The 13,526-nt window shown below is 39.4% G+C and overlaps 1 protein-coding gene across 3 annotated transcripts in view; it reads left to right on the top strand.

The window, feature by feature from the left end:
* FAR2 (fatty acyl-CoA reductase 2) overlaps positions 1-12,333 on the top strand; it is a 119,688-nt gene extending 107,355 nt beyond the window's left edge. For 2 of the 3 annotated variants that reach the window (XM_015871232.3, XM_015871226.2), the window contains exons 10-12: positions 3,064-3,193; positions 5,452-5,579; positions 7,005-12,333. In XM_015871232.3, the coding sequence (XP_015726718.1) occupies positions 3,064-3,193; positions 5,452-5,579; positions 7,005-7,167 (421 nt within the window). In that variant the 3' untranslated portion in view covers positions 7,168-12,333. The remainder of the gene's footprint in view (positions 1-3,063; positions 3,194-5,451; positions 5,580-7,004) is intronic. The other variant, XM_085522425.1, reaches the window with a different exon arrangement.
* Positions 12,334-13,526: the final 1,193 nt, after the last annotated feature.

The raw sequence follows: 13,526 nt of genomic DNA, 5'->3' as shown, positions 1-13,526 counted from the left end.
GTTGTAGGTAGTCAGTGGACATTGGTCATAATACCTTCTTTGAATCTCAAGTAGATTTCATCATGCTCAGAAGGATCTGAACTTTCAGATTCGTGACCTGAGCAGACACGACTGAGAATTGAATCTGTGAGGTCACCAAGTATTTTTCTTTTTTTTTTTTTTTTTTTTTTTTAAATAATAATCCTCCTTTACTTCCCACAGGGCTACTTAAGCTCATCCACGTACTGCAACAGTGTGATAGTAAGCGTGGTAACAGCTCATTCAAACAAGCACCTAAGCTTAATTTAATTGCCACTTATCACTCCCACCTATAGAAGAACAAGCCTGGCATTTTCTTGGATTACCTTTATGACCATATGCCAGATTTGCAAGCAGGAGAATCTTCTTTGTCAAGAACAAGATTCAGGCTTTATTTCTCTACTGTATCCATCCTCAGCTCATCATAAAGTGATGGATTGTCATATGCAACAGAATATCTGGGAATTGGTTAAGGTTTTGCAAGTCTACTATTCAGGTATAGTCTATGAGCTTCACTAGTACAGATTGCAGTACCCCATATCCCAGAACTGGGAAAGTGCAGGTATCCATATCTATGGCATATATATGGCAGGTAGCCATATCTATCTGCCCTAAACTTTTACATATTTCCACTCCTAAGAACTTCAATTTAAATGTTAGTTCACTTCATGTAAATTGCTAGATGTCTGGCAAAACTGCCCTATATAGCTTACTCTCATTGCTATGTTCCCATCCATGGCCAAGGTAATAACGTGTTATATATATCATTACTAGTCTCTTGGGGCAATCAGTTGCACTCAAGTCCCTCTGCTCATGCATGGCTCAGTATGGGAGAAAATAAAGAAATCACTGTTCTAAACATCCTTCTAGAAGAAAAGGCACGTGTTTTAAATGTAACTAATAAGGCTGTCAGTAACAGGTGCTACTGTTGTTGGTTTTTTCCCCTCTCATTTCATCCACAAAGAAGGAGACACAAATTTGTATTTCCGCTTGATATTTTTCATTACACTAAACCTTAATCCAAACTAGTAAATACTTTGAATGTGCCCGCAACATCTGAGCTGAACCACTTAGCATATACCACAGGTTTTATATATGCCTGTTTAGATATCTTCATTTCTCTCTTTGATGCACACCTTCAGCTGCTCAAATAAGTTGCACCGAGTAGTTCTATAGGTGGGGCTCTGACAGAAGGCCATGTGAATAGGATATTTGTTTTCCAGTATAACAACCTATCTTCTAAACAAAAGTAGAGACACACTGTTGATTCTTTTAGTGTCTTTTTTGTTTGTTTGCTTGCTTGCTTGTTCACTTATTTTTGGTGGATTGTTTGTTTGTTTGTTTGTTTCCTGACAGATTTCATTAACCCTAAAAAGCATTTTAAAAATACTGATGCCTTTTTAAGAGACAGTTTAAGGGGCAATTCCTGATTTTTGCAGTCTAATCATATACATTCTTTCCTGAGTTCCTTTAAGGTATTGAAATATTCAAAGTTTTGTCCCACAGTTCTTGCCCACACAGGCAGAGAGATTAATTTGAAGCACTTTTGAATTAGTTTAAATAAACTGCATTTAATCAATGTGCACAAAATTATTCAGAATGAAAGTTCCCTTAATTTGATGTTTTGCTTCTAAAATGAAAGCCACTTTAACTTAGGAGTCTCTATGTATGTTTTAAATACGCTTAGTAAGCTTCACAGCTTTCCTCTGTATTGAGAAGAATCGTGTCTTTTTTGCTGTGCTTAATTCTTATCTAAGTGGCAATCACATCTGCACGAGGAGAGGCCAGGCTGGCACCATTCTTCTAAAGCCTGCCACTTTTTATTTGTCACAGTGACTTTGTTACCCTCTAGGCAGCTCAAAATTCCTCATGAAAAACAGCTCTGTTTTCCAGAGAAATCAGCCTTTTGATGCTTTCTCTTGCCCTTACCCAGTTTGAGAGAACATGGTGTTCTCTCGGAACAGATCAAGCACTGTACAGCACAGCACTTTCAAACAAGTGCCCCCTACAGGCCTTTTGTACTCATGACCACAGAGACACTTGTCAAATAATCTTGTGAGGCAGGACACCATTACTGTCATTCCCTTCTATTATTAAAAAAAAAAAGGGGGTGGGAGGGGGGGTAGGGGAGGAGGGGGGGGGGGAAGCCAAGAAACATGAGAAACCTGAACTTTCATATCCAAAGTTCCTGTCTAGCAGCCCTGAACTGGCTTTCGTCATTACCAGGACACTCTGTGAAGTTTTGTGACTGCTCATCTGTGTACTCCCATTCTCCCTCACCACTAAAATGCCTATGAAAACTTTTATCCACTGGGAGTTCACTGCTATTAGAGCCTTCCTGTGTAAGAAAGGACACAAAAATCACTCCAGATTGCCACTGTATTACACAGGGAGAATTGTGGCCTTTATGAAAAACAGAGAAATGGAAGAAAACCCAAGATTAAAAAATTAAAAATAAAAAATAAAAGTTGCCATTATCTGAAAGCTGAACTTTAGTGATAGGCTTCAGAACTTGTCTGTGCTACAGAAGCAGCTACCTCTGAATTAGACCTGACTCAGTATAAGCCAAGTCCAAAATCAGAGCCTTCACTTCAAGCCAAGTCAGGTTTGAGAACAGAAGAGCATTTCTTTGATAGAGAGAGAAGTATCCATCTTATGAGACAAATATACTTTTCTGGTTGTGCAATCTACTGTGCTGACTTAGTACTGGTTCATGGATATGCATGCCATGTAGTGTAGATACAGACTTCTACCCTTCAGTTCAAATCTGTAAATTAAGCCTCAGTCTTGCCCTGAAGAATGTGTGTTTGCATTCAGATTAAAGATAAAAATAAAGGCTGAGTAGCCGTAGGTTCAGGACCTCACCTGGAGCAGTTTTTAGAATCATCCTGAGTTGGTTTTCAGCCTGGTACATACAAGTGTAAGGCTCCTTGAGTATTGCAAGTCTTATTCACTTGGATTGGCGGAAACACCTAGACCAAAACTACAGTTTTTTGCATTAAAACATACTTTATCTCCATCTTTGATCCTCCTCCTCTGTTTCAGAATGATGAAGATTATCAATCGACTGCACAAGTCTATGATGCTCCTGCAGTATTTCTCCACCCAGTCCTGGGATTGGTCTTCAGATAATATGAATATGTTAATGGGTCAGCTTAACACAGAGGACAAAAAGGTGAGTATGTCATGCATGTGGACTGCTGAATTCCACTTCTGTTCATTTGCAACAGCTATTTTTTTGTAGATTGTTGAGTCCTCCAATGACATCTGCCTGGGTTACTGCAATTGACTTGAACCTGAAAAAAAAAAAAAAAAAAAAAGACATTTCTTCTTGTTTTATTCAAGAACTTATCAGGAATCTTCCATTTAGGAAGGCATCAGGAAACTCCATGTAGGAGAATGTTTTCTCCTGAGATGTATTGTTCTTTCTTCTGAGAGAAGTCTGTCACTGTTCATTCCAGCTAACATAGCAACTCTTTACCTTCTCAGATTTCTGTCTGGCATATAAATCAACTAGATTTGTTCCCACAGCCAAAATGGCCCACACAAAGAAAACATAAGTTTACATCCTCAATGACCCAGCTGTACTCAGCCCTCTGAGTTGACTGCATACACTGAAATACCTAGTAGAGCTGGAAGGATAAGTGTATTTGTGTCTGTACAGAAACATGTTTCTCTTTCTAAGAAGAAATGGTCAATTCTAATTTTCACATAACAACTCTGGGGACCTAAAAATTTCAAGCATCCCTTTTCATGGGGGCTGTATCTATATTTACCGATGTGCTATACAGGGACCCCAGAAAGACAGTATCAGTGGTAATACAAATACATGTGGTAAATTTAATACAATTATCACTGAATAACTGTAGCATTCTCAGTAGTTTCTCATCCTAGTTTTCTTAGTGTTTCATTTATTTTTGGAAAACTAGGAAACTCCTTTATGGTATCATTTTCTCCATCATCTCTTCTGGCAGTATGAAATTTGGTAGGAGGCCCAGAAAGAAACCACTTGAAAGATTTTGGCATTTTTATCCACATTGGTCTTAATGGGCACTGCATGAGTAAGTTTAGTTAACGCATGGTGAGTTAGCATGAACAATATGAAAAATGTTCCTGTCTGATTTAAGTAAGTCCCCAGACAGCAATTACTTTACAGGATGTCAAACTCTGCTGTAGTCCTTACAGGTTTGAAATACTATTCCTTTGGAGTGTGGTTGTAACTGAAAGACTGCAGGAATACAAATATTAGATAAGCCTGAGTGCACTTTTGTTCAGTATCTCCTTTCAGAAGGGTACTTAGACATTCACATCAAACAAGTCTCACATGAAATTATCACACAGATTCTGAAGACGGGAGCCATGAGATTTCTTCCCTACTTGGTACAGGTAGTGATTCAGAAGCTTGCATTGATGCAGATAAACAAAAGGCACAGCAACAAGGACTCCAGTGCAAGTTAGACACTGTTTTAGACTTCCCACGTTGCTTATGAGATTATGGATTATCCTCCACATTCTGTGTTGCCACCACTATAATGAAAGCAGTGTAGGTATTTTATGGAGAGTATAGTTCCCTATATGTATCTGACAGACACACAGGAATTTGCAGAGTAGCTAACCTAACTTATACACAGTTCACTGAAGTGTTTGCTGTTCTAATACCAAAGTTCCTTTTCCAAACCAACAGACCTAGATTGCATTGAAGGTGAAAGAAAGGATTGGGTTTTTTGATATCTTCCCTTTGAAGGCTCTGTAAGAAGTATCGTTTACTTCACTGCTCCATTAAATATATATATGTATGTATATATATATATATATATATATATATATCCAACAGAACCACTTTCTCTTTACAAATAATTCCTTTGTTCTAATAGACAGACAACAACCTGAGAGCTTGCTATTAATTTTTCCAGTATCAGCACTGAAATTAACTAATTAGCTCTGCAGTGAGATTTATTGATGCCAAACAACATAGAAACCCATTCCATGGATTTCTGTCAGTCTAGATGCTGAGAGTAAATGCAGCACAAGGAGTTGCAACTGATGCAGAGGCACCTATTGATTCAGTGTTCAGCTCATTTATTCACAATTAACTCCAGTGTTTAAGTGGAATGCCATTTTTCTTTCATGATCCTGTGTAGGGTTTGGTGCACATTCATATGTATATATGTACAAGTGTCTACCTGAAAGAAAAAGTTTTCATTGTTTTCTGCCAATTAGCACTAAATTTTCACTTGTTATTCTGAAATTTCTGTCTGGGTAAATAACTAATTGACAGCTATGAAATACAGTTTTTAAGTGTCCACGTGTTCATTGAAACTTAGTAGCTTTAAAAACTTAATAGGATGGCCTAGTCTGGATCACATCAGTGCTTAATGTGAACTCGTTTTGAACACTTGCATTTAACTTCTGCTGTTTGTCTTTATATCCCAGTTATACAACTTTGATGTTCGTCAGCTGCATTGGTCAGAATACATTGAAAGCTATTGCCTAGGTGCTAAGAAGTATTTGCTAAATGAGGACATGTCCGGCATCCCTGCAGCAAAGCAGCACTTACGAAAGTAAGTAATAACCAATGACAAGTACCAGAGCTCCTGGCTATTTACCTTGCAATATGTTATTGTTGAAGATAAATATTGTTGGAGATAAGTATAGCAGAGCTTATTTATTTTGTGTCAGAGCATTATCAGCACTTCATTTTTAATTCCTGTAAAAAAAAAAAAAAAAAAAAAAATCACAGAATAATAATTTTTTCAGGTGGAATGGACTTTTAAAGATCATCAAGTCCAACTCCCTTGCAATTAACAGAGACATCTCCAGCTAGATCATGTTGCTCTCAGCCCTGTCCAGCCTAACTCTGAAGTTCTCCAAGAAAGTCTCCACTTTTTTAAGAATTCTTGGGCATTATGAGAAGTGAAAAACAGCTTGTTGCTAAAGTAAGGAGTGTTAGAATCACAGAATGGTTTGTGTTGGAAGAGACCTTAAAGATTATCTAGTTCCAATGCCTGTGCCATGGGCAGGGACACCTCCCACTAGACCATGTCGCCTAGGGTCCCACCTAACATGGCACTGAACAATTATAGGGATGGAACATCCACAGTTCCTCTGGTCAGCCTGTTCTAGTGCCTCACTACTCTCTGAGAAATAATTCCTTTCTAACAGCTGATTTAATTCTCTCTTCTTTCAGTTTAAGGTCACTATCTCTTGTTCTATCACTATACTCTCTGATAAAGAGTCTGTCCCCATCTGTCCTGTAGCTCCCCTTTAGGTACGGGAAGACCACAGTCAGCCTTTTCTCTGTACTGAACAACCCCAGCTCTCTTAGCCTCTCCTCACAGGGGAGTTGCTCCAGCCCTCTGATCATCTTCATGATCCTCTTTTGGACTCAGTCCAACAGATCTGTGTTGCTGGTGGTCCCAGAGCTGAATGTAGTACTCCAGGTGATACATTACTGCCAAAGTTAATATCTTTTATGATTACTGAGTAATTTCTTAACATTAAAAGCACAGTTTCACATAGAAAGAATAATTGTATTCTTCAGTTCCTGTGAAATTCCTCCAGCTCGTCACCAATCCTACACAGTCAAAAAAAACTAAAATACCAAATCAAAGAAGGAGGTATTGACGTGCCCTACACTGTCATTTAAAAAAACAAAAACAAACAAACAAACAAAAAAAACCCAATAATTCTCAGTCAGTCTATTCTTCAATCTACTCTGGTTTAAAAGTAGAGTACATGGAACACAAGACACTTAGAATATAGACATTCCACCTATTATGTTAACAATTCACTACACTGCAACTTCAACACAGACTTTGTGGGATGGTAAGGACATCTAGGCCTAATATTTTCACTTATATAGGAGGGGCAAAAAGCTCAAGGGCCACTTCAAGACTTCATAGAAAGTAATCTGTAGCAAATTAATTAAGCTGGTAAGCTGTTCTTGTTTTTGTTTTCCTCCGTAACATGCCTATGTCTTTTCTCAGACTGAGGAATATCCGGTACGCGTTTAACACCACTCTCCTCGTGATCATCTGGCGCATTTTCATCGCAAGGTCACAGATGGCTCGAAACATCTGGTACTTTGTGGTGAGCCTCTGCTACAAGTTCCTCTCCTACTTCAGGGCATCCAGCACCCTCAGGCACTGAAGCTGTCCATCAACAACCAGCCTCTTCCAGAAGGACCTCCAGTCTCCCCTAACCAGCAACAATGGGCATCAGAATCTGAAAGTAGCAGAAAAATCCACTCCCTCCAACTGCAACCTGCATTTATTGTGCACCAATATGTGTTCATCTTTTTAGTTTTGACAACCAATACGTGGTTATATACATGGTGGTATTTATTTCATAGGACCAGACTGATTTTTAAAACCATAAAGCTTTAGGAACAGATGAAGATGGAATATTTTATTGAAAGTTCATTGTGCAAGAGTAAAGATTAACCAAAGTTGCAGTCTTCCCATGTACTACCTGTTTTAGACTATTTTAATCCCATCCTCCTCCATAAAAGAGGCAGATTAAAGCACACAACCTTGGAAGAAAAGAATGCCATCAAAGAAGAACCAGTCAAGGAAATTAACCTTTAAGAGGTCTTCATAAAGAGGCTATTTATTCCTTTATTCTCATTCAGAAATTTTACATTTTCCATTTTTCAAAACCTAGAGGGAAAAAACATCCTAGTTACACTAGGCCAGTGAACACACTGAACAGTTTTCAGATCTTGTCTTATATTCCTACTGAGGACTGATACTTTCAAGCCATAACTGAAGACACAAAGAGAATTTACATACCTATGCTAACTGTACTCACTCACATGCTGCTTTCTTATGGAGAGGCATTTCTTCTCTCATTGGTTAAGGTTGCAGTTATCTTCCATTAAACAGCCTTGTACTTGCATTTATCACTTTTGCTTGGAACATTTCTTCAGCTTGAAAAATGCTCTATTTACTCTGAGGATATAGAGAAGAATACCTAAAAGACTGAAGAAAAAAAAAATAAATCAGAAACTCATTATTATTTTTGAGAAGTAGGTCTCTTTCTCCATTCCATTTGCTTCCCTGTAGCTCAAAAACAAACTGATACTGTCCTTCAGGATCTCACTAAAGCTAAATCACTTTACAGTTGATCGCTTCAGATGGTGAAAAATATGTACAGACATGTATGGGGGGAATCTTATCAATCAGGACAACTCTGCTACCACTTGTCAAGAGAGCCTGAAACTTATTTCTGTTGAGGTTAAGAAAGGTTTAAGAGGTTGACTTCTGTGTAAAAATTATCATGTGCTCTGAAAGTAATGTTTTGTCCCACTCCACAGTTTAGAAAGGAATTCAAGGATCTTACTAATGCTCATGGCTACTGGAGATATTTGTTTCACCTAGTGAAGCATGAATTCCCCTGGAAAAGACTGGAGAAAGAGAGAATTTTCTTCAAAGTAGCTGGTACAGTGACAGCCTTAGTGCAAAAACAGATTTACTCATGCTATCAAATTTTCAAAATCAAAAGTAATAGTGGAATATATTTTGTTCAGATTACACTGAATAAGTATGGTAAGATTATGAGACTTGAAAACAGCCAGTTTTTGAAAGAACTGCAGCATCCAGTTTGCCTGGACTTGTGTCACATTAGCTGTCTTAATGCTGCATCTCATTAAATGCCATAATGGCTCTTTTGAGAGCTGAGAATAGCATTTACAAAGCTGTCATTCTTTAAAGGGTTTTGGTAGCAAAGGTAAGAGCAAGTTATGATGACTGTGTATTTTTATTTGAGCATCCAAGCTGATTCAGAAGTCTTTGTAAAGATGCAAGGAATTACAAGATAAGATATGCTTGTATGCCCTGTGGGTCTAATTTTAAGCAGCTGCCAAATGATGACTGCAGCATGCCCTAACCAGAAACCTGGTATCCAAAATGGCAAGACTCCGGCATTTCCTAGAAAAGATACAATTTCCTTAAGCTCTTGACTTGAAAACATACTTTCAAAATGAAACTGTTAGTTGTCTGTTTTCCAATGCCAGAAAGTTGGCGGTGCATTCTGTGCGTTGTGCTAATTTAAGATATCACTGTCTAGAAGACCAGGTTTACAAGCTGGGGTCCAGATACTTTATGCATGCTCCTTCTGTAGCAGTTTATATGGTGAAGGTCAGCTGCATTATACTTGGCTAAATGGGACTATGGTTACCTTAGTAGAGCAAGGCAGGTCACTATAGGGATGCCACTAGAAAGTCTGCATTCCCTCAAGTAAATAATCAGATCATCAGCCAGCTTCCAGTCTAATTATATGAAAGGCTTAAAGCAGAACAAAACCGCAGACTATTTGGAAACTTCATTTAAAAACAAAAAAATGAGGTAAGAATTCTACCTCATCTCCAAGAAGCCTTTTCTGTAAGTGCCTGACTTACACATCAAGAGAAGCTTCAGCTGAGGGAATCATAGATCTTAAGCTGCACACAAGATAAGAACAATACTGTGTCTCACAGAAAAGTCAAATACTGCAGATGTGCTATACCTGCAACAGATGGCTGATGCAGACCAGACATACTACTGTTGGGCTTTGAGTACGGTGTCCTGCCTTCCCTTCACCAATGCTAGTTATGCCACGCATCCTTCAACTATGCCTGTAGGCATTCTTAGTAATTTGCACAGGCTGTATTGTTCCAACAAGTCTAATATGTATGTGCTCAATATGAGTACATTTGAACCTGATTTCTGCATGTATAAAAGAACACTTCAGGCTTCACTCAGAACATTGATGGTATCACATTCTAAAGTGCTTCAGCATTTTGCTGAAGGTATCGGCTACTGCAAAGCTCCTGCTCATCCTTCAAAGACAGCTGGAACGTTACAGAACTGCTGCAGTTGCAGATGGCGTATGCTAATCTGGAGACCTTTCACAGCCTATGCAATGTTGGCAGAAGCTGGTTCCAGTGCTCTGGCTTTGCCTATGGGGGAGATCAAGCTGTTAGCTTGTCTTAACACAGACATAACACATATGAAACTTGAACCTTCATTTCCCTGTGGTCTGAGACATTTTCAGGTGATCATCTGAACCACAACATAAAAAGAAAAAAAAAAGACAATAGAAAAACCCAGTGGAGAACTGACACATGGCAATGGCATTTGTCTGCCATTTCTGATAGTAATCATGGAAAGCTGCACCTAGTGAAAGAATTTGTTCTCACCTCAAGTAGTGACTTACCTTGGACATGTTTTACTTTGTGCTTCTCAGTGTACTTATATGCACTCTGAAGAAATCCAAGTCTTGGAGACTATATATAAAATGCTGAGTGACAACTTCTTTTATTATTCCAAGTCTCTCTCCCTCTCACATATACTCACTCTTTTCTCAAAAGAAAAACAAGCTAGGGCTCTTGTTAAGTTAAATCAGAGGTCCTGTGAAGACCTATGATTTGTGCACAAATTAATGTGAACAATTCAGGAATGGACACTAATCATGGCTGAAGGCTCAAAGTTTTACTACCTGAATGACTGAGAAAGGTCTCACTCAGACTCCCCTCCACCCCCCGCAATCGAGGTAGCATGGCCAGTGCTATAGGGAAAAACTATGAGGGACATTTCTACAGCCTGTGCTCATAGCAGAAGGGTTGCTAGGTATGGCACATCCTGCTCAATGAGGAAAGGGAGATGCAAGAAATCAGAGAAGCATGAGCTGCCAAACCTAGAGGGCTCTGTCTCCCAGTGGGCAGGGGAAGAGCTCCATCAGCATTCTGTGATCAGTTTCTTCTCATAAGATGGATAAACTAAAAGGCTCCCTAACAACCTGTTCAGTTCTTTCCCCCAAAAGCCAACAGGCAGCATAGAGAACAGTATTAGCAGACATTCTGCATAGCCACAAAAGAAAATACCTGCCACGGGACAGTATAATGAGATAATCATCTGTAATTCTTTGTACTCTATGAACCTGCAGTGTAGCTACTCGCTCATAGTGCTGGAGGCCTTCAGTGCTGCTACAGCAATAGCATGCATGACTGCTGAACACAGTGTACTCATGTTCTGTTAATTCTCTGTGTAAACACTATTCTGTAGTCTGCAGATGTATGAAAATATCATTTCATTGTCCAAGAAGAACGAGTACAAGCTTGCCATTAAGAAGTGTCTCTGCTTTTCATTAAATTGCTGTAACAACAACAACAAAATCCCTAAATGAATCAGAGTTGAAACTGGTATTTGACTGACAGCCAAGGCTGTTTGCCTCCAGCATGTCCACTATAAGAAATAAAATTTCTCTCCTCCATCCTTCTCTACCCTGATAACTTTGTTAAGAAAACTACATTATTTCTTCTTAGAAGTGGGTAACAGACATACTGACATTCAACTTAATGTTGGCACATTACCCACCTCCTCAATGGGTTTGTTATTTTACACTTTCCAAGAAAACATCATTATAGCTGTCTGTGTGCATGTTTACGGCTTTCAGCACAAGTGTGTTCTCATGCAACATGCAGAGAGGGTAATATAGATGTGTTTATACTGAAATGGCAGGCCTCACTTGTTTGATATACTCTATTCTAAACCAGTTTAAGATGAAGCAAGAAAATCTATCTTTGTTTCAAATGTAAAGAAAATCTAACTTGTAGTACTATTAAATAATCAAATCATGATCTTGAATGAGCAATTGGGAAAAGGTGGGGGGGTTGGGGGGGGAAGCATTCTTTTATTTGTAAATATGCTACAGCTTCTTGGTTGAAAGCATATGGTGTTGCTCTTCCAGCACTGACATTCAACTGCAGAAAGCAAAAGTGAACTTTTAAATTTTTATTACAATTAGATCCTTTATTCTAGGACTGAGTAAGTAACATATGGTATATTCGCCATCAGTTAAAAGGAAGAATATTTCACTATATGGTGCTAAATATTAGTATGAAGGTGGTACAGATTTACTTGAGGCAATTAAAATAATTGTATTTGGGGAATAATTAAGTACTATCCCACTTCTCTCTCTTGCTAAAAATCCAACTGTGAATTGTTTTGTTCAGATTAACACAAAGCTGCTTATGAAAAGTTTCTTGTTCTTATATAATCTTGGCAGACTCGAGTTTTACTTAGTAAAACCAATATTCTCCCGCTTTCCAAAGTTTCTATGGTTCTATCTGCTATTTCTATTCTCCGGTTAGCTATGAGACAACTGTAAATCTTATACATTGTACTTACAAATTTCTAATGTAAAGGCGTAAGCTTCTGAGCTCACAAATCAGATAAAATGGGAAATTCACAGATTCTGAGAACTTCAGCCATAAAATTGTTAATATGATATTTATGTTACTTTAAACATTTAATAAAACAGAATATTTTAAAACTATGGTTATTTGGTATCTGTTTAACTTAACTGCTAAAGGAGCTGGTTACTTGCAGATCAGCATCGGCATCATGTCTGCAGAACATCTGTATCGTGCTGCCATCCAGGTCACAGCGTATGTGGAACCACAGCCCCATCTACAGGAAGCTGCCGTCACAAGCACCTCCTGCTCAGGCCAGAACAAGAGAAATAAGCAGGGGAGAAAAATCTCTACTTTTAATAAAGTAATGACAGCGAGACATTAGCCCAGATACACACAACCAGGATGGGAGCAGCTCAACTAAATCCACCCCAGAAAGAGAGAGGGACAGGTCTTCAGAAAGAACAGACTGCTAATAATCAAGGTTTTTCACTTGGGCCGGAAGAACCCCAGGCACCTGTACAGGCTGGGAGGAGTGGTCCTTGAGAGCAGCTCGGCAGAGAAGGACCTGGGGGTCCTGATGGACGAAAGACTCAACATGAGCCAGCAGTGCACTCTGGCAGCACGGAAAGCAAATGGGATCCTGGGCTCCATCAGGAGAGAGGTGGTCAGAAGGGATAGGGAGGTGATTGTCCCTCTCTGCTCTTGTGAGGCCCCATCTGGAGTACTGTGTCCAGGTGTGGAGCCCTCAGTACAAAAAAGACATGGAGATTTTGGAAAGGGTCCAGAGGAGGGCCACAGAAATGATCAGGGGGCTGGAGCACCTCCCCTATGAGGACAGGCTGAGGGAGTTGGGTTTGTTCAGCCTGGAGAAGAGAAGGTTGCGGGGTGACCTCATTGCAGCCTTTCAGTACCTGAAGGGAACTTACTCCCAGGAGGGGAGTAAACTCTTTGAAAGGGCTGATAATAGCAGGACTAGGGGAAATGGTTTTAAGTTAAAAGAGGGAAGATTTAGGTTGGATGTTAGGGGGAAGTTCTTCACTAGGAGAGTGGTGAGGTCCTGGAACAGGCTGCCCAGGGAGGTTGTGGATGCCCCGTCCTTGGAGGTGTTCAAGGCCAGGTTGGACGGGGCCCTGGGCAACCTGATCTAGTAAATGTGTATGTTTGGTGGCCCTGCCAGGCAGGGGGGTTGGAACTACATGATCCTTGAGGTCCCTTCCAACCCGGGTCATTCTGTGATTCTGTGATTCTGTAACCCAACCAACTTCCTCAAAGTTTACTACTTTCATTTGACAATATTCCCCAGTACCTTAGTTTTACAAGGTAAGACCTTCAT

The sequence above is a fragment of the Coturnix japonica genome, chromosome 1 (assembly GCF_054131305.1).
Source record: "Coturnix japonica strain WE chromosome 1, WE-NBRP24, whole genome shotgun sequence".
Taxonomy (NCBI): Eukaryota; Metazoa; Chordata; class Aves; order Galliformes; family Phasianidae; genus Coturnix; species Coturnix japonica.
This window is presented reverse-complemented; position numbering and strand designations above follow the sequence as displayed.